This window comes from Meles meles, chromosome 8 (genome assembly GCF_922984935.1).
Source record: "Meles meles chromosome 8, mMelMel3.1 paternal haplotype, whole genome shotgun sequence".
Taxonomy (NCBI): Eukaryota; Metazoa; Chordata; class Mammalia; order Carnivora; family Mustelidae; genus Meles; species Meles meles.
Window position 1 is genome coordinate 15,835,817 of NC_060073.1, and position 22,451 is coordinate 15,858,267.

The 22,451-nt window shown below is 36.0% G+C and overlaps 1 protein-coding gene and 2 pseudogenes across 1 annotated transcript; all 3 read right to left on the reverse strand.

Annotated features, from left to right (window-relative positions):
- Positions 1-22,451, reverse strand: part of LOC123948505 — a 372,440-nt pseudogene that overhangs the window by 231,790 nt on the left and 118,199 nt on the right.
- LOC123948503 lies at positions 1,990-3,119 on the reverse strand (annotated as a pseudogene).
- Positions 15,553-16,482, reverse strand: LOC123948496 (olfactory receptor 4C46-like). Its single transcript, XM_046015677.1, has one exon. The coding sequence runs from the start codon at positions 16,480-16,482 to the stop codon at positions 15,553-15,555; it is 930 nt and encodes a 309-aa protein (XP_045871633.1).

Genomic DNA, 22,451 nt, shown 5'->3' on the forward strand with positions numbered 1-22,451 from the left:
AAATGGTGCAGCCAATTTTTTTTTATAGTTTGTCAGTTTTTTATAGAACTTAAACAGTTTAGCAATCCCACTCCTTGTCATTTACCCAAAGGAGTTAAAATCTTATGTCTACAAAAAACCCTGCACACACATGTTTAAGTGCATCATTATTCATAATTGTCCATACAACTGGAAGCAGTCAAGACATCCTTCAGTAGATGAGGATAGACAAACTGCAACATCAGACAGTGGAGTATTATTCACTGCCAAGAGAAATGAGCTCCAGGCCATGCAAAGGGATGAAGAACCTTCCAATGTGTTCCCCATGGTACTTGGCATGCAGCTCTATCACAGATATGAGACTCTTCTTATCTTCCCTATTACTAACTTTCTAGTTTCATGTCTTACTAAGTAGTAGACTTTTAGGAGCTCAGTGTCCAGCTTATAACCCGACACACAGAAGAAGCTAAATTATTGAATGAAGAGATGAGCCAATAGCCAGAAGCATATTAAAAGATTGTGTTTTCTGCATACTCTTGTTCACCCTTCGTCTTTGTTATACAACCTCTCCTAAGAATAATCTTACCCTAACACATGCCTATTCACTCTCATGATTCCCTTTCCTCCTTTGGGTCCATTTTTGATATTTTCATCTAGGAAATCTTCCTGACCTCCCGATCTTTGTTGTGTGTCCCTCAAACATGCTTTCGTTGCCCCCCTGTGCTACCACTACCTTCCCATTTATAACATGGTCTTATCATATTCTGCTCCCCTCTGGGTATCTCTCAGTGGATCTGAAGCTTTTTGCTTGCAAGACCTTTGTTCAGCTCTATTCACCACTGAAGGCTCAGCAACCTTCAATGTGTCTGATATATTTTTTGTCTAGAAATATTTATTGATAGACGAATGAGGAATATTATACACACACACATACACAAACAGACACACACACACACATATATAAAATGTAATATATTTATACTAAAGTTGTTTTGTGTATACATGGAGCCACATATTTTTATAACTTTTCATAATGAAATGTTACCTAGAAATAATCTAATTGACAGAAAAATGTCATGAACAGCTCACATTCATATGATGATGAAATCTTGGTAAAAGCAGGTAAATATCAATGTAAGATATTGGCTCCATTGAGAATCTCATTTTCAATCTTTGTAAATACATAATCTAATCAGGAGTTCAAAAAATCTGTGGTTTCCTAAAAGAGATGTCACTAGAAATCTCAGTTTGAATCAGATAAAAGCAGGAAATAAAGGCCATTGTCTCCACTATTATTTCTTTGGTTTAAATTTTCTTGACGTTAGTCACCTTCCTTCATGCCATTGTTCACTCATTCAATATTTATTGTGCCTGAGACATTGTGCTGACTTGTAGAAACTATTTTTAACAAATAGTCAAGTACTCTACGGAGTGTGACTTTATTTAATAGAAATTCCTCTCAGATAATAAGATGCTCATTAATTTGAGTCATGATTCTTTGTAATGGGTTAGCAGCCTAAGAAGGGTAACATGAACAATACAATATGACTCTGAAGTATACAAGGGAATTTGGATAGTTGGGGTAATCTTCATTATCCCTCAGTGGTTAAAGAGCTCTTCACTTTTACAATAATATGGTCATTTTATACTCTAATTTTATAGGAAGCATGTTGTATCATCAACACTGGTATATAAAAATGAGCAGAATTCTTAATAAAATATATTAGATTTTATAGATAGTGATATATGGATAGTAAATATTCATAGTGAATATGAAAATATATATGGCTATACTACACGTTGTATATATACATATATATGTATGTATATATGTAAAAAGCTATGGTAATTTTTTTCTTTCTTGCATGCATTTTTGCTCCGCTCATTTCAGAAGTTAGCATTCATAGTAGTTTATTTTTTCTTTATTTGGTAAGCATTCCTTTCTCAGAACTTCCAAAACGTCCTTTTGACCTTTGTTTTCATTGAATCAGTGCTGAGCTCCAGGCATATTCATTTCTCACTTGAAATAACTCTTCTACACAATTTCCTAATGGCATTTTTCATCTGGTCATTTCTTAAGGTATAGATTAACGGGTTTAACATTGGTGTTATCATAGTGTAGAACACTGCGACTGCTTTATCAATAGATAAAGTAACAGTAGGTCTCAGGTACTCAAATATGCAGGGCACAAAGAATAGGATAACTAGGGGCGCCTGGGAGGCCCAGTGGGTTAAGCCTCTGCCTTCAGCTCAGGTCATGATCTCAGGGTCCTGGGATCGAGCCCCACGTCGGGCTCCTGCTCAGTGGGGAGCCTGCTTCCTCCTCTCTCTCTGCCTGTCTCTCTGCTTACTTGTGATCTCTCTCTGTCAAATAAATAAATCTTAAAAAAAAAAAAAGAATAGGATAACTACTGTGATGTGGGAGACACAGGTGGAGAGGGCTTTGCGCTTTGCCTCCAAGCTGAGGTTCCTTAGGGAATGCAGAATGACCACATAGGAGACCATCAAGAGGAGGAAGAGGAAGACACAAATGAAACCACTGTTGGCAGCAACGAAGAGGCCTAGAGTGTGTGTATCAGTGCAGGCAAGATTGAGCAAAGGGTTCAGATCACACATAAAGTGATCTATAACATTAGGGCCACAGAAAGGTAAAGGGATGATAAAGAGGGTCTGTATGGCTCCATGAAGAAAGCCTCCCACCCACACCACTCCCATTAACAGGCCACACACCTGCCGATTCATGATGGTCGTGAAATGCAATGGCTTGCAGATGGCCACATAACGGTCATAGGCCATCACAGTAAGTAGGATGACATCAGCCCTCCAAAGAAATGTTCCCCAAAGATTTGGATTATACATGCATTGAATGTGGTGGTCTTCTTTTCACGGAGTGAATCTATGATCAGTTTAGGGGTATTAACAGAAGAATAGCAGGCATCAATGAAAGAGAGATAGGCCAGGAAATAGTACATGGGAGACCCCAATAATGGGCTGGTAATGATAGTGACCACTGTGAGTATATTTCCTACCTCAGAGATGATGTAAATCACCAAAAAGATGACAAATATGATTTTCTGCATCTTTGGATTCTCTGTGAGTCCCAGTAGAACAAACTCTGTCACGTTGTTTCTGTTCTCCATTATGTCATATTATGAATAATTGCATTACCTGAAAAAATTCCTTTGGATTAATGTAACCTTGAATGTATTAAGCTTTTTCATCTAGTAAGCAATACATACCTAGATTCTATTGAATTGTGAATTCTCATATGGTATTCTGAGATAGAAAATAAATTATGAGTTCTTTAAGATCACATAAATTTTTTACTACTTGAAATTTCTGTTGAGTATGGCCATGGGGAACTTTTTAAACACACAGGCTGGAGATCATTTGTGCACACTTCGTCATCTGAGGTGATTAGTTATGTAGCAGGAAGCAGCCAATTGAATACATATTGACAGCTAAGTTAGAAAAGAGAGGTAGTTTATGATATAAAAGCTGTGAATGCAAGGTTAGGAATTTTCCCGTTATCTTTAGGAAATGGGAAACCATGAGAAGACCATGAGAATATACATGGGAAAGTGAAAGGGAATTTGGAGATAGGAGATAATAATATGAGAGATAATAAGGGATATAATTTTAATAAAGATTTTCATGTGTGTTGGATGAAGTGGGGTGAGGTTCAGTAAGGGGTTGGAAGCCAGAGACAGAAATCCCAGTTAAGCGATTATTTATAATACTTGACATAGGATTAACAATGTATTGGTTGTGGGTATGTAAAATATACAAAAGCTACTATAAAAATAATTAATAATGCTATTGTTTATATAAAATAATATATTTGGTGGGGCGCCTGGGTGGCTCAGTGGGTTAAAGCCTCTGCCCTCAGCAGGGCAGATCCGAGTGTCCTGGGATCGAGCCCCGCATTGGGTTCTCTGCTCAGCAGGGAGCCTGCTTCCGCCTCTCTCTCTGTGTCTGCCTCTCTGCCTATTTGAAATCTCTGTCTGTCAAATAAATAAATAAAATATATAAATAAATAAATATATAAATAAAATCTTTAAAAAATAATAATAATATATTTGGTAATTATATATATATAGAGAGAGAGAGAGAGAGACTTAAATAATTGATTAATATGTTCATGACATAATAGCAAGTGTTGTATATATAGGATCTCATTAAATACTGATAACATCCCATTTGTTTGGTATTATTGCATCCATTTTGAGATGAAGAATCAGTGTCAGAGAATTAGTTTGATAGTAATATTTCTGGGCTTTCTATTGGTTTCAAGTTCTCAGTGTCTACCTTCGTGCCAACACCAAACAACATTGATTATGAAGCTTCATAGAAATTCTTGAATTTCAATAGAGTGAGCATCCAAACTATATTGTGTGTGTGTGTGTGTGTTGTGTGTGTGTGAATCTTCGAGATTCCTTTGAATTTGTGTATTTCTATATAAATTTCAGAATGGAATTGTTAATTTCCTTAAAAAAACTGTAGATGTTACTGGAATTATATTGAAAACATAAAATGACATGGTAAAAGCAGAATACTTTTTTAATTTTATCATTTGTTAAAATCTTTTAAAATCATAACTATCAATTGAAATTTATCAAGTAATTTTTACATCAATAAAAATAGCCTTGTGATAGTGTCACACAGCAGGGACAGCATATGGTCAAGCATGTTTGAGGGGCACACAACAAATTCCAAGGGGTCAGGAAGATATCCTAGATGAAAATACACCAAACGGGGCACAAAAATTAAAGAGAATCATCAGAATGAATAGACATGTGTTACCTTAGAAGATTCCCAGGAGAGGATTCATAACAAAGACAGAGGGTGAAAAAGAGTGTGCAGAAAACACAATCATTTCAATACGGTTGTGGCTATTGGCTCATCTATTCATTCAATAATTATTATTGAACCCGGTTATGAGCTGGACACTGAGCTCCTAAAAGTCTAGTTAGTAAGACATGAAACAAGAAAGTTAGTGACAGTGAAGATCAAGAAGAATCTCATATCTGTGATAGAGCTGAATGCAAGTACCATGAGGAACACATTGTGTAAGGGTCTTCAAGCCTTTTCATGGCCTGTAGCTCATTTCTCTTGGCAATGAATAATACTCCACTGCGTGATGTTGCAGTTTATTTATTCTCACCTACTGAAGGACGTCTTGGCTGCTTTCAGTTGTATGGACAATTGTGAATAAAGCTGCTGTTAAGTATGCGCGTACATGTTTTTTTGTGGACATAAGTTTTTAACTCCTTTGGGTGAATGTTAAAGAGTGGGATTGCTAAATTATTTTAGTTCTGTAAAAAGCTGAGCCTTTGACTCAGTTGCCAGGGTCCTGGGATAGAGCCCTGCATCAGGACCCCTGCTCAGTGGGAAGTCTGTTTGTACCTCTCACTCTACCCTGCCACCCTGAACCCCTGCTCCTGCTCACTCATGTGCTCTCTCTCTCTCTCAAAAAAATAAATCTTAAAAATAAAACGTATTCTACTCTAAATATTTGTTCATTTGCACAACTAATTTGTATGAACTAAGGAATGTTCTATCAGAAATTTAAATTGTTTGCTTATTATTATTATTGTTGTTGTTGTTGTTGATTTTTAACATTACAACTTCTGAACTAACAAAAAATGTCTGTTAGTGCAATGTATTAAGAAAACTATCATTAAGATATTTCCCCTTGTAATTCACTAATAATATATAATTGATTTATTTGCTTTGGCTCAATTCTTTTTTCATGAACGTTCCCCTACCTATACTATATTAATACCCCACAAAATTAACTTATTTCACAATTAATTTTGGTATGCAAGCATCAGTACCTGCTCATTGATCATTTAAATCCTGTAGTCCTATTGCATCCATTCATTCCCTTCATGACAATCATGGTCCATAATCTCCATGATCCAGTTCTTGCCTTCTTCATTCATATCTTCCTCTTTTCTGACTCAGAGTCGATTAGCCAATGAACTTCTTCAAATTAAGAGTGTGAGCCCTTCAAAAACAATGATGAGCACCAAACCTTTTTCACCGCTTTTTTCATCTCTGAATTCCTCAGAGTATAGATTAAGGGATTGAACATAGGAGCAACGATGGTGTAAAATAGAGCAAATATTTTGTCCTCAGGAAAAGTAGTAGGTGGTCTAAGGTAGATAAAGATTACAGGCCCAAAAAATAAGATGACCACAGTGACATGAGACCAACAGGTAGAGAGGGCTTTGCGTCTTCCCTCAGCTGAGAGATTTCTTAAAGTGAACAATATTATCCCATAAGAAACAAATAAGACAATAAAGGTTACTAAGGAAATCATACCTGAAAAGGGAACCACAAGGACACCAGTGATGTAGGTATCAAAACAGGCCAGCTTTAGCAAAGGAAAAACATCACAGAAGTAGTGATCGATTTCATTAGGACCACAGAAGGACAAACCAATTGCAGTAGAAAACAGAGGTAAGGCATGGATGGCCCCACCAGCCCAAGCAGCTAAGACTAGGAGGTGGCATCTTTTCCTGTTCATGATAACCACATAGTGGAGAGGTTTGCAGATGGCAGCGTAGCGATCAAAGGCCATGGCAGTAAGAATGAAGACCTCAACGCCTCTGAAAAAGTGCATGGTAAAGATCTGTAACATGCAATTACTGTAGGAGATGGTTTTTCTTTCCACTAACAAGTCAGCAATTAACTTGGGTGTAACTGTAGAGGTATAGCAGATGTCCATAGAAGATAAGTGGATGAGGAAGTAGTACATGGGTTGGTGAAAAAGGGAACTGCATCGAATGGAGACAAGGATCAGAAGGTTTCCTACCAACAGGGCAACATAGAAGAATAAGAAGAGCCCAAAGCAAAATATTTCTATGTTCTGGTCATATGAAAGTCCTAGAAGTATGAATTCTGAGATGTTTCTCTGGGTTTTCATATATTTGGCCTTTGTGAAGGCTTCCATAGGACTTATATTTCTGAAAGTATAAAAGATAATTCTAGGTGAATATTAACTCTAGCAACAGTATATATAAAATTTATTAAAATGTATATTTTCATAATTAGTGTTAAGAATAATTTTATGGAAGTGATCTGCTTATTCCAATTATGCTGTCTTTTGTAAATCTTTCATGAAAAATTTATAATGGCAATAATGAAAATAATTACATGTTTTTATCAATATTACTAGGTAATTATTTAAATATGTAAGTACTATTTTGAAAATACATGTTATTGCTACTATTACTTTTTAATCAGTATTATTAATACTTTATTAATGGTATTAATATCTTAATACTATGAATATTTATTAATATTCTTATAAATACTTTTGATAAAGAAATACTAATTACAGTATTAAGTCTAAAACAAGGAAAGTTTTTTTTTTTCCCCCCATACTTCCCAATTCTTATATCTTACATATAAAATCACCTTCCTTATTTTAAAATGATCTCAGGAAATGGCCTTAATTTTCTAGGGAATGAATCCTGAAGAAATGTGCATTTTTTGAACTACAGAATTATAAGTCATGTTGAACATACTATACTTTCCTACCAGGTCAGCTATTGTCAATGGGTGATGTTAAACCATTGGAATTGCTCTAACATTGAAAAGCAAAGAGCAGGAGAAAGCAGTACAGCAAAAGAGGGAATATCAATTAATGACTGAAATCTTGAAAAATATTCAAGAAACCCATTCATTTACTGTATTTGTATTTCATGAGTTAAATACAATTTCAAAAACACATGCTGTCATTGATGTTTGTGATAGCAATTAATAAAGGAAAGATAAAATTGTCAAATTGCCCATATATTTTTGAATTATGCCCTTGTTATGGCTTTGTCAGAAAATTTCATATTGCGATACAATCTAAAGATCAAATGCCAATAAAAGGGGATCATACTGAAAGTAACTTGAAGACACTCTTTCTGATGAGTTAGAACTCAATGATATTTGTCACAATAAGGAATAAATTAAAAATTAAGGAATTCACAAATTTCTATCTAATGTGTATCTTTTCTTTTTTTAAAAGATTTTATTTATTTATTTGACAGACAGACATCACAAATAGGCAGAGAGGCAGGCGCAGAGAGAGGGGGAAGCAGGCTTCCTGCCGAGCAGAGAGCCCATGTGGGACTCGATCCCAGGATCCTGGGATCCCGACCAGAGACGAAAGCAGAGGCTTTAACCCACTGAGCCAGCCAGGCGCCCCTCTAATATATATCTTAAGACATCATTTAATCAGTGCAAAATGAGTGTGGGAAAGAAGAAACCACTTCCAAGAGGTATATTACCCACTAAGTTGGGAATATCTGATTCTAGTGGGTTTACAAAGGTAGCCCACTTTCTACGTTAGTCTGACTCTCAAGTGACAGACGTATTTAGGCCCCCAGATGTCTATTCAAAATACAAAATGTTTTTTTTTGTATTTCATTTTATTTATTTTTTCAGTGTAACAGTATTCATTCTTTTTGCACAACACCCAGTGCTCCATGCAAAACGTGCCCTCCCCATTACCCACCACCTGTTCCCCGAACCTCCCACCCCTGACCCTTCAAAACCCTCAGGTTGTTTTTCAGAGTACATAGTCTCTTATGGTTCGCCTCCCCTCCCCAATGTCCAAAAAAAAAAAAAATTTTTTTGATTCAGAATTTTAGTGAGGAATACATGAGCTAATGTGAAATCGCAGGTGACATGTGTGGTTCAAAACTGTCAAAACTGTCATTTTTCTTTTACAGTCTTTCCTCTCTGGGTGACTACTTTAGGACCACAGATTGTCATGCACACACACAAAGAATCAAGGGAAAAATAAAGAAAATAAAAAAGAGCATTCATAATATGGGTACCAAGTATGATCATGATAAATTCCAATTGAAACAACCTGTTACTGAAATTCTGTTAATATCATAATCGCTGGTTATCCTAACCTGTTTTTTTTCTTTTTTTTTTAAATATTTTATTCATTTATTTGACAGACAGAGATCACAAGTAGGCAGAGAGGCAGGCAGAGAGAGAGGAAGGGAAGCAGGGTCCCTGCTGAACAGAGAGCCTGATGCGGGGCTCGATCCCAGGACGCAGGGATCACGACCCGAGCCAAAGGCAGAGGCTTTAACACACTGAGCCACCCAGGTGCCCCTATTCTAACCCGTTTCTTTTTTTTTTTTAATTTATTTATTTTTATTTGTTTATTTACAGCATAACAGTGTTCATTGTTTTGGCATCACACCCAGTGCTCCATGCAGTACGTGCCCTCCCCATTGCCCACCACCTGGTCCCTCAACCTCCCAACCCCCCCACCCCCCCGCCGCCCCTTCATAACCCTCTAGTTGTTTTTCAGAGTCCATAGTCTCTCATGGTTCATCTCCCCTTCCAGCTTCCCTCAACTCCCTCTCCTCTCCATCTCCCCATGTCCTCCATGTTATTTGTTATGCTCCACAAATAAGTGAGACCATATGATACTTGACTCTCTCTGCTTGACTTATTTCACTCAGCATAATTTCTTCCAGTCCTGTCCATGTTGCTACAAAAGTTGGGTATTCGTCCTTTCTGATGGAGGCATAATACTCCATTGTGTATATGGACCACATCTTCCTTATCCATTCATCCGTTGAAGGGCATCTTGGTTCTTTCCACAGTTTGGCGACCGTAGCCATTGCTGCAATAAACATTGGGGTACAAATGGCCCTTCTTTTCACTACATCTGTATCTTTGGGGTAAATACCCAGCAGTGCAATTGCAGGGTCATAGGGAAGCTCTATTTTTAATTTCTTCAGGAATCTCCACACTGTTCTCCAAAGTGGCTGACTAACTTGCATTCCCACCAACAGTGTAAGAGGGTTCCTCTTTCTCCACATCCTCTCCAACACACGTTGTTTCCTGTCTTGCTAATTTTGGCCATTCTAACTGGTGTCAGGTGGTATCTCAATGTTCTAACCCGTTTCTTAATGCTAATCACTATTCCAATTTTTAATCTACAAAAAGGTATGCAAATGCTTACTTTTGATATTATCAAATAACAATTATGTGTACCTTTGGTTTTTGCTGTTTATGAATGAATAGAACCTGTCATATTTATAGAAGAGTATGTACTACACATTCAAACTTTCCCTTAGTGTAACAGAATGTATGGTGCTATAAACTTACCAATGTTGACTCAGATGAAACTACTCTATTTTAGGAAGGCAAATGTTTTGAAATATAAAAAATTCTGTTATAGTACACATTCAAGCATAAACTTGTCTGTTTCTTAATCAGAATATGGAAGACAGCCTTTATTCAAGAGTTGGAGAAACAATGAAATTCACTGCCTACTTGAAGATGGTTTATCTAACTCTACATCTTTTGCTCCACAAAAGGCAGAATTTTGCTTATAGCTAATGTGCCATTTAAACTCAAGTGTGCCCAAACATTTTTATAGTAATCAAATTGTCATATGCTTCAAAAGACGTCATATGCTTTCAAATGAAATTATATAGAAGTGAAATAAGGAGAATGCAATTATTCTTGCATATATATGGTGGGAACCTTCACAAACCAAGGTGACTAAGGTAATTGACTAACCATAAGATCCGAGTGGCTGTCTGGTCACATTTGGGGCTGCATCAGGAAGCATTTCATTCTCAGATACTCACTGCCAGTTTATCCCTAGTACCAAAACTTGGAATCCACTGCAGAGAGTTACAAACCTGGAATTCAAACACACCCAAATGAATTCTCTGCAAATATTTTAAAAATTTCAACAAATCTTAAACCTTCTACAATTTACAAGAGAAGTGTTCTTCCAGTATTCACTAAGACTCTTTGAAGCAAGAAGTAGATCTTCATCCTTCAGGGAAGCAGGCTGGGAATTTCAAAACCTGATTTAGCTGCTTAATGACAGCTCAGGAATAAAATAAGCAAAATGGGTTATATATATTCCTGCAAAACTAACACTAGTATATAGGTCCTAGAAATCATCCCTTTATTTTATGCTTATGCCTGAAGACAATTTGGTTCAGAGGAACAGAATACAAACATGAGGCAATGTAGGAATTAATAAGTTTTTGAAATCTTTATGTAATTATATCCCCAAAGGCAATTCTAGACAGGCCTTGGACCAAGTGTTGCAAAGCCATCATCACATAGATGTGCTTGGTGCTCTTGGGTATAAATGATCCACAGTTGCCTATATGGGGAAAAAAAAAATGGCCCATCTACCCTAAAGGTCCACAAAGATATAGTGTGACTGCCATGTGCTCTTCCAGAGTTCTGAAGGATAGAATGGAAAATGTAGTAATAATAGTATCAGGTTTGCTTTCAGGATATTAGTAATGTGATAGGATAAGAGCACCAAAGAAAGCCACTGAGAGTACTTTTGGCTGGCTGTCTTGATCCCAGGGTCCTAGGATCCGGCCCCTCCTTAGGCACTCTGTTCAGAAGGAAGCTTACTTCCCTCTCTCTCTTTGCCTGCCTCTCTGCCTACTTGTGATTTCTGTCTGTCAAATAAATAAATAAAGTCTTTAAAATAATTCATCCTATTTAATGCCATTTGTATATTCTCAACAAGTGTCAAAATACCTGAGTTATTCAGAGCAATGTATCTAATGACAATGCAGATAAGGTATGAAACCATAATAAGAGGGTAACTTTCAATTGCAAATATATGCTAATTTAGAAACATTTTAAATGAAATGTGAAAGGAAATCAAAGTAGAAATTAGAGAATAATTAAAAATAAAGTTAATACAAACACTATTTATCAAAAAAATATGCCAATGCTTAGGGGTAAATCCTTAGCTTGTGTTCAAACACAAAATACATTATTACATCAATAGAACACTTGTTACCTCCTAATTATTACTACACTTTAGTTTAGCCAGAGCAGGAGGTATTGAATAGCAGTGTTGGATTATTAAATTCTACACCTGAAACTAATATTACACTGTATCTTAACTAATTGGAATTTAAATAAACACTTGAAAAAAAACCCCTGACTGTAACAATGCTAGCAATTTTCCCTATAAATAAATAAATACTAAATAAATGCTAACTATATTTTTAAAAAATGACTGAAATGACTGGTGTTGTTGAGTTTGTGGAGAAATGGGAACACTCATACATTGCTTGTGGAAATGTCATATAGCACCAGCACTTTTAAAAATTCTTTGTCAGTTTCTGAAAATGCTAGCATACACTTATCTTATAACTCAGCAATTTCAATCTTAGGTATCAACCCAAGAGAAATGATCATTTATGTCCACCCTAAGTCTTCTACATGAGTGTTCACAGAGCATAATTCACTGTGGTCCTTACATGGACACAATTCAAATGTCCATCAGCTAGCGAATAAGTACACAAAGTGTGGTAGACACATACAGTGGGATACTATTCTTTCTAAAGAGGAACAAACTGCTAATAATACAATGTGATAAACCTCTAAAACAGTACGGTAAAGGAAGAAGAGAGTATCATCTTTTAAAAGTATATTTTTTTAAAGTCTATTTCTCTCCTGGTTATGTCATGTGGTATCATAAATGGATGAAAAAAAAATTGAGGTGTGCTTGAAATTCCCTAGATCTATGACCAAAGCTCTGCAGATTCATTAATTCCCAACAGTAGCTGTCAATGTGAATAAAACTTGGATCCTTAGATCCTTTCGGTACCCAGAAATGAAAGTTTTCATGATAAATGTATTGGTTTCCACTCACCTCAGCTGTTTATCTTCCCTTTTTATTTTACTTATTTTTTAAAAGATTTTATGTATTTATTTGTCAGAGAGAGAGACAGCAAGAGAGGGAACACAAGCAAGGAAAGCGGGAGAGGAAGAAGCAGGCTTTCCGCCAAGCAGGGAGCCCAACGCAGAGCTTGATCCCAGGACCCTGGGATCATGACTTGAGCCAAAGGCAAACCCTTAATGACTGAGTCACCCAGGTTCCCTTACCCAACATTTTTAATCTCATCCCCTCTACTCCTTCTTCCCTTAATAGCTGTTCAGTCTCTTCAGAGATGATTCTCTCTTTCCCATCTTTGCTACCTTATCATGTGGGAACACGTGTCTGTTATGTCATTCCTTCCAACCCAGAAAACTGGCATTCACATTTTTCTCTGAACGGTAACGTGTTTACTTGTGAAATGTGAGTCCTGGACTTGAAGAACAAAGGAAATAGTATTCTAACAGACAATTCTGATTCCATTGCTCACACCCCAGTAACTCTGGGTAATGACCCAGTGTCCTTGGAATCATGTAACTTCAAGTAAGCATTTGTTGTATGTAGAATTCTTCATAAGTTGACCAGAGCACACTCTTTTGATCTTAGAATTCATAGTGATAGATGGGGCTCCATATCTTTATGTCAGGTCAAACATGCATGCCATCGATTCTGACATGTCATATTTTAATTTTGAGGTTTATACCAATTGGCTTCAAGTCCACGGGCCTTCTTGAATTACTTAATCTGCACATTTTGGATAAGCAAATGACTCAAAAGAGGTTTTTTGTTTTGTTTTGTTTTTTAATTTTTCAAAGGAGGTTTTTTAACAATACATCCATAAGGATGGCAAAAATATGGGTCATCATCCACAACAGATACTAGTGAGGATGTGGAACAAGAACTATCATTTATTGTTGATGGGAAAGCAAAATGGTGCCACCAACTGGGAAGACATTTTGTCAGTTTTTTACAGGACTTAAAGAATTTAGCAATCCCACTCCTTGTCATTTACCCAAAGGAGTTAAAAACTTATGTCTACAAAACCCTGCAGACACATGTTTAACAGCATCTTTATTCACAATTGTCCATACAATTGGAAGCAGCCAAGATGTCCTTCAGTAGGTGAGGACAGATAAACTGCAACATCAGACAGTGGAGTATTATTCATTGACAAGAGAAATGAGCTCCAGGCCATGAAAAGTTATGAAGACATTTCCAATGTGTTCCCCATGGTACTTGGCATGTAGCTGTATCACAGATATGAGATTCTTCTTATCTTCTCTGTTACTAACTTTCTAGTTTCATGTCTTACTAAGTAGACTTTTAGGAGCTCAGTGTCCAGCTTATATCCCGACACACAGAAGAAGTTAAATAATTAATAATAGAATGAGTAGATGAGCCAATAGCTACAGCATATTGAAATGAATGTGTTTTCTGCATACTACCGTTCACTCTTAGTGTTTGTTATGCAACAAAGGGAATACTCTCACCCTAACATATGCTTATTCACTCTCATGATTCCCCTTCCTCCTCTGTGCCCATTTTTGATGCTTTCATCTTGGAAATCTTCCTGGCCCCCTGGTCTTTGTTGTGTGTCCCTCAAACATGCTTTCATTGCCCCCCTGTGCTGTCACTACATTCCCATTTATAACATGGTCTTATCATATTCTGCTCCCCTCTGGGAGTCTCCCAGTGGATCTGAAGCTTTTTGATTGCAAGACCTTTGTTCTGTTCTATTCACCACTGAAGGCCCAGCAATCATCAAAGCATCTGATCTATTTTTTGTCAGAAATATCTATTGATTAATGAATGGGGAATATTATATACACACACACAGATATATAAATTAAATATATTTATCCTAAGCTTGTTTTGTGTAAAGATAGAACCACTTAGCTTTTAAAACTTTTCATAATGAAATGTTACCTAGACATAATCTAATTAACAGAGAAAAATGTCATGGACATCTCACATTCATCTGATGATGAAATCTTGCTGAAAGCAGGGAAATTATCAATGTAAGATATTTGTTCCTTCATTGAAAATCTCAGTTTCAATATTTGTAAATGCATACTTTAATCAAAAGTTCAAAAAATTTGTGGTTTCTCAGAGAGATCTCACTAGGAATCTCAGTCTGAATCAGATAAAAATAGGGAAAAAAGTCCCTTGTCTCCACTATTATTTCTTTAGTCTAAGTTTCTTGATGTTATTCAACTCCCCTCATGCTATTATTCATCATTCAATATTTATTGTGCCCCAGACATTGTGCTGACTTGTAGAAACTATTTTTAACAAATAGTTAAGTGCTCTATGGAGTGTGACTTTATTTAATAGAAATACTTCTCAGATAATAAGATGTTTATTAATTTGAGTCATGATTTTTTTAATGGGTTAGCAGCCTATGAAGGGTAACTTGAACAATACAAAATGACCCTGAAGTCCACAAGGGAATTTAAAAACTTGGGGGAATCTTCATTACCCTTCAGAGGTTAAAGGGCTCTTCACTTGTGCAATGTTATAGACATTTTAGACTCTAATTTTATAGGAAGCATGTTATCATCAATACTGGTTTATAAAAATGAGCAGAATTCTTAATAAAATATGTTAGATTTTATGGAGAGTGAATATATAGATACTGAATATTCCTAGTAAATATGAATCTCTATATAGTTATACTACATGCTGTACATATGTATGTATGTATATGTATATATGTAAAAAGCTATGGTTAGTTTTTTTCTTTCTTGCACACATTTCTGCTCAACTCAGTTCAGAAGGTAGCATTCATAGTAGTTTATTTTCTCTTTATTTGGTAGGTATCCTTTCTGAGAACTTCCAAAATGTCCTTTTGACCTTTTTTTCATTGAATCAGTGCTGAGGTCCAGGCATATTTATTTCTCACTTGAAATAACTCTTCTACTACATAATTTCCTAATGGCATTTTTCATCTGATCATTTCTTAAGGTATAGATTAAGGGGTTTAACATTGGTGTTATCATAGTGTAGAACACTGAGACTGTTTTATCAATAGATAAAGTAACTGCTGGTCTCATGTACACAAAAATGCAAGGCACAAAGAATAGGATAACTACTGTGATGTGGGAGACACAGGTGGAGAGGGCTTTGCGCCTTGCCTCCAAGCTGTGGTTCCTTAGGGAGTACAGAATGACCACATAGGAGATGATCAAGAGGAGGAAGAGGAAGACACAAATGAAACCACTGTTGGCAGCAAGGAAAAGGCCTAGTGTGTGGGTATCAGTGCAAGCAAGATTGAGCAAAGGGTTCAGATCACACATAAAGTGATCTATGACATTAGGGCCACAGAAGGGTAAAGGGATGATAAAGAGGATCTGTATGGCTCCATGAAGAAAACCTCGCACCCACGCCACTCCCATTAACAGGCCACACACCCGCCAATTCATGATGGTCGTGAAATGCAATGGCTTGCAGATGGCCACATAGCGGTCATAGGCCATCACAGTAAGTAGGATGATATCAGCACCTGCAAAGAAATGTTCTCCAAAGATTTGGATTATACATGCATTGAATGTGGTGGTCTTCTTTTCACGGAGTGAATCTATGATCAGTTTAGGGGTATTAACAGAAGAATAGCAGGCATCAATGAAAGAGAGATAGGCCAGGAAATAGTACATGGGAGACCCCAATAATGGGCTGGTAGTGATAGTGACCACAGTAAGTATATTTCCTACCTCAGAGATGATGTAAATCATCAAAAAGATGACAAATATGATTTTCTGCATCTTTGGATTCTCTGTGAGCCCCAGTAGAACAAACTCTGTCATGTTGTTTCTGTTCTCCATTATGTCATATTATCAATAATTGCATTACCTGAAAAAATTCCTTTGGATTAATGTAACCTTGAATGTATTAAGCTATTTCATCTAGTAAGCACTACATACTTAGATTCTATTAAATTGCTGATACTCATGTGGTTTTCTGAGATAGAAAATAAATTATGAGTTCTTTAAGATTACATAAATTATTTACTAATTGAAGTTTCTGTTGAGTATGCCCATGGGGAACTTTTTAAACACACAGGCTGGAGATCATTTGTGCACACTTCGTCATCTGAGGTGATTAGTTATGTAACAGGAAGTAGTCAATTGAATACACACTGGCAGCTAAGTAAGAAAATGGAGGTAGTTTATGATGTAAAAGCTATGAATGTAATGTTGGGAATTTTCCCTTTATCCGTAGGAAATGGGAAACCAGTAGAAGACAATGAGAATATACATGCGAAAGTGAAGAGGAATTAGAGGAAGAGATAATAAGGGATAAAATTTTAATAAAGATCTTCATGTGTCTTGGATAAAGTTGAGTGAGGTTCAGTAAGAGGTTGGAAGCAGAGACAAAAACCCCAGTTAAGAGATTATTTATTATAGCTGACATAGTATTAACAGGGTGTTGGTTGTGAGTATCTTAAGTATACAAAAGCTACTATTAAAAATAATTAATAATGTTCATTTTTTATATACAATAGTATTATTTTTGCTAATTATATATACATATATATAGAGAGAGTTTAATATATATATACATATATAGAGAGACTGTTTAATAATTGATTAATATGTTCATGGTATAATAGCAAGTGTTTTATAGATAGGATCTCATTAAATACTGATAACATCCCATTTGTTTGGTGTTATTCCATCCATTTTGAGATGAGGAATCAGTGTCAGAGAATTAGTTTGATGGTAATAATAACAATAACAATATTTACTAAAATTGAGTATTTAGTGGCCTTCAGATTTTTTGCAGATTTTTGCTGATTTAATTCCCACCACAAACCTGTAGGATAATTCCAGCTCTTGTTTTGACAATTATTTTACATGTTAAGTAACAGAAACATAGAAGAGGTAAAGATCCTGCCAAGATCAAGATGCTAATAAAGATCAAGAACTAAGATTACTTCAGATTATACTTCTTCATGGTTTTCCTTCAAATTATTACCCATGTGCTATATTATTATAATTAACAACATTGAACTAGTTATTTATATGGTCACAATAATTATAATTGCTTTATTACTACATTGAAGGCACGTGTCTATAGCAATTTCATTAGGACACACACACACACACACACAGAAATGCTTGAACTCCCAATAATCAAGGAAAAAGAAATAAAAAATTACAAAATCAAATAAAAATAAAAAGTGTGGGGGGTGCCTGGGTGGCTCAGTGGTTTAAGCCTCTGCCTTCAGCTCAGGTCATGATCTCAGGGTCCTGGGATCGAGCCCCGCATCGGGCTCTCTGCTTGGCGGGGAGCCTGCTTCCCCCTCTCTCTCTGCCTGCCTCTCTGCCTGCCTCTCTGCCTACTTGTGACCTCTCTCTCTGTCAAATAAATAAATTAAAATAAATAAATAAATAAATAATAAAAAATGTGGTACTGTGTTCATTGAAAGCTCTTTTTATCTTGACTTCTCCTTTATACTTAGTTCTCCCTACTATAATCCATCCTCAAAGCAAACCATCTGTTTTTGTTTTGTTTTGTTTTGTGTTGTATTGTTTTGGGTTTTTGTTTTGTTTTCTTTTTAGTTTTCAGTTTTTGGGTTTTTTTGTTTTGTTTTGCATTTTTTGTTTTTTGTTTGTTTGTTTAGTTTTCAATCAAGCTTTCAAACCATCTGTTCAATGTTGAAAAGGATTTCCATCATGGTTAAGTGCTTTGGTTTGAAAATCAAAAAGATAAGGTTAGAATTCTGATTTTTCCACTTGCATCTTCTTTTATCTGGAGTACCTTTGTAGCACCTTACATCCTTGTTTCCTCATCTATAAAGCAAGATTAATCATATCAAAATGAGAGATTTTCATGAGAATTTTTTAAGGAAACCTACTTGAACATATCACCACCATGTTATATGCACGAAGGACTTTCATCTATTTTGTAACTGTGTAATTAACTAGCATTTAGGAATTATTGACATTTAGAGTGATAATTATCTAATCATTTAACTGTGCAAGAAGATCAGGAAGAATCCTCTCCAATTTTAATTTTATTTTTTTAATTATTATTTACTTTAAAGAATTTTTTTTTAATTTGACAGACAGAGATCACAAGTAGGCAGAGAGACAGGCAGAGAAGGAAAGAGAGGAGGAAACAGGCTCCCCACTCAACAGAGAGACCAGAACCCTGGGATCATGACCTGAGCCAAAGGCAGAGGCTTTAACCCACTGAACCACCCAGGCGCCCCTCCAATTTTATTTTTAAAGAAGGCACACAGACTCAATTATACGTAGCCTTTGTTTCTAGAAAGAATTTTCCATTCATGCCTGGATAACACAACTGAGGCTATGTGTCATTTATTATTCATACATGTGCCTCTTCTATGTGAGAAGTGATTTCCATTGTGTTTTCACTCTCATGATTAGTCTAGATTATTAAATTAACTGTCTCATTGCAAAAGCATGCTGTCTGGTGACAAAGAGCAGGGTCCTACAATGGGCTTCAACTCTTTGAGTTTCAAAATTTTTTCTGTCAGTTTGGATGAATGATATTTACCAACTATCTTTTCAAGAAATGGGGCAAGGATGGAATACGTGAATACTATATTTGAAGGAACTAAAACAATGATTAATATATATAGGAGGCAATAGTATTTAAGATACATCAGCAATATTGAAGACTTACCTTACAGAGTTAGAAGATCTTAATGATATTTGGAGGTGTTCAGAAATAATCCCATCTTCAAACTGACCTCCTCTCAGATAGGTAACTTTCAATATGAAAGATAAGGCACACCCAGTAAGAGACTAGTCAAATAATTTGATACCAAATCAAGTTTATAAGAAAGTGTTTTTATCAATCAAAAGCTTCCCTTCTTGCCTAAAGCCTCAAAAAGCTTTTACAGAATACTTAGAATTTGAATTTCGAATGGATTACATTGGAAAAAATATGGAGACGTCATCTACAGATCGCCCTGGTCCCATAGGCAAGAAACAAGATATATGGAGTAAACACATTTAAATGGCTCATTCTGACCATATGAATCTTGTTCTGCAAATGGAATCAACAGAAATCATATTCATTTTACACTGCATGCATATTTAAAGAGTTTTCGGTAGGTTCAAAGACCTTGTCATGGTGTTGCTACTTTGTCTCCCAGGAATTAATTATCTCCTCTCATAGAAAGGATTTGTCTTAGAAAGCATGCTGAAGAGACATGTTTGACAAACATTTAGTCTTGAATAGGGAGTTTCATGTCCTGTACTTGAAATCCAAACACATAAGAATACCCTTTCTCTCAATGAACCTGAGCTTCTAGGAAAGCAGAATGTTAGGCAAGTAGAAAAATGGCATAATTCCAGTGTGGTGACCTGTGATGTGGTTAGCCTATTGATTCATGTCACAGAGAGAACCTCTGCCTCCTTAGCAATAATATATTTTCTCTGGAACCTGCTACAGATTGCTTGAGAGCTAGAGCAGTGAGGGCATGGAATCAATGGCTGGCATTTTAAGGTTCTTGACTCCAAAAGCTGTTTTTGTTTGTTTTCACAACCACGAGGAGACAGGGAGTAAAAACAAACTCTAAAAAGCTCCCAGCTAGTTATCTTTGGGATTCATGGTTTGTTCAGCATAGAATACTAGGCTCCATTAATATTGTGGAGGCAGATCAAAACACAAGATGAGTCCCAATCATTCTACATCTATGTCACTTAGTACTGTTTCCTTTGAGTAACTCTAGGAGACCTGTGGTGATGTATTGTTGTGGTTTTAATGTGTTTTCTCTGATGACTAATAATGTTGAGATTTTTTTTCATCTTATAATTAGCCATTTGTATACCTTTTTTATACATTTTTGTTCAAGTAGTTTGCATAATTATTTAAACCTAAGGGGTTCTGGTTTCCTTATTACTAAGTTCTAAATGTTCTTCACATATAATACAAGTGTTTGTCATATGTGTGTTATGTATAGCTTTAAAATTTTCACCTAATACATGGATTGCGTCGTCATTTTTCAAAGTGGTTTTACCTGATAAGCACTGAGTTTTAAAACTATGACAAACTCCAATTTTAATTTTTTTTCTTATGGTTCATGATTATTTTGTATCTAATAAATATTGGTCTACTCCTGAGATCAAAAATATTTATTTAGCAGTTTCAATAGATTTAGCTTTAACATGTAGACCTCACACTCATTTCAGATTCATTTTTGTGTATGGTATGAGGTGAGGTTGTGGTTTAGATTCTTTTTTCCTCATATGGATATCCAACACATCGAGTATAATTTATGGAAAAGTCTGAATTTGAGTTCATGTCATTTTTCTCTGTTAATTATTTACTTCTTGGTAACGTTTCATTATGAATTATTGTTTTAAAAAATATGTGCTGCTATCTACACACAAAACAACTTCAGGGTAAATATATTCCATTCATTTATATTTGATAATATTTCTCTCATTCATTCACCAATAGAAATTTCTTGAGCCCAACAAATGTTTCAGACACACTGATGGTTGCTGGTCTTCGGAGGTGAGTACAGAGGAACTAGGGTCTTGCCTTCAGAGAGTTTCAGATCTACTGAGACACACAGAGGGGAACAGAAAATGATAAGACCATGTTATAAATGGGCAGGTGGTGGCAGCACAGGGGGCAATGAACGCCTCTTTGAGGGACACACAACAAAGACCAGGGGGTCAGGAAAATTTCCTACATGAAAACGTGTGGAAAAGGGGAATGAAAATTGAAGGGGAATCATCAGAGTGAATAAGCACGTGTTTTTCTGAGAGGATTCCTAGGAGAGGATGCATAACAAAAGCCAGGGACTGAAAAAGAAAAATCTAATCATTTCAGTACATTGTGGCTACATCTATTCATTCAATAATTATTATTGAGTTTCTACTATGTGTCAGGTTATAAGCTGGACACTGAGCTCCTAAAAGTCTAGTTAGTAAGACGTGAAACTAGAAAGTTAGTGACAGACAAGATCAAGAAGTGTCTCATATCTAGGATGGAGTTGAATGCCAACTACGATGGGGAACATATTGGAAGTGTCTTCATACCTTTTCATGGCCTGTAGCTCATTTCTCTTGACAATGAATAATACTCCACTGTGTGATGATGCAGTTTGTCTATCCTCACTTACTGAAGGATGTCTTGGCTGCTTCCAGTTGTATGGACAATTGTGAATAGAGCTGCTGTTAAACTGCGTATGCAGGTTGTTTTGTGGACATAAATTTTCAACTCCTTTGTGTAAAAATCAAGGAATGGGATTGCTAAATTGTTTTAGTTTTGTCAAAGCTGACAAAATGTCTTCTCAAATGACTGCACCATTTTGCTTTTCTATCAGCAATAAATGAGAATTCCAGTTATTCCACATCCTCACCAGCATCTGTTGGTGATAGTGTCCCATATTTTGGCCTTTCTAATGGGTGAATAGTAAACGAACAAACAAACAAACAAAAAACACCCCTCTGAGTCATTTTCTTATCTGAAATGTGCAGATTAATTAATTCAAGAAGGCTCATGGACTTGAAGCCAAGTGGTCCAAACCTCACAATTAAAATATGACAGGTTCAGAATCTATGCCATGTTTGACCTGACATAACGATATTGAGTCCTATCCATCACTGTGAATTCTAAAATCAAAAATGTGTGCTCTGGTCAACTTATGATGAATTCTACAGACAAGAAATTTCTTACATAAAGTTCCAGTATTCCAAGGGCACTGGGACATTGCACAGTTTCTGAGGTGTGAGCAATGGAGTCAGAATTGTCTGTTGGAATATTGTTTCCTTGGTTCTTTAGGCCTGAGGACCCACATTTTACA

Bases quoted from the DNA above. Each gene is read 5' to 3' on its own strand.
- LOC123948496 (XM_046015677.1), bottom strand. From the start codon at position 16,482: ATGGAGAACAGAAACAACATGACAGAGTTTGTTCTACTGGGGCTCACA.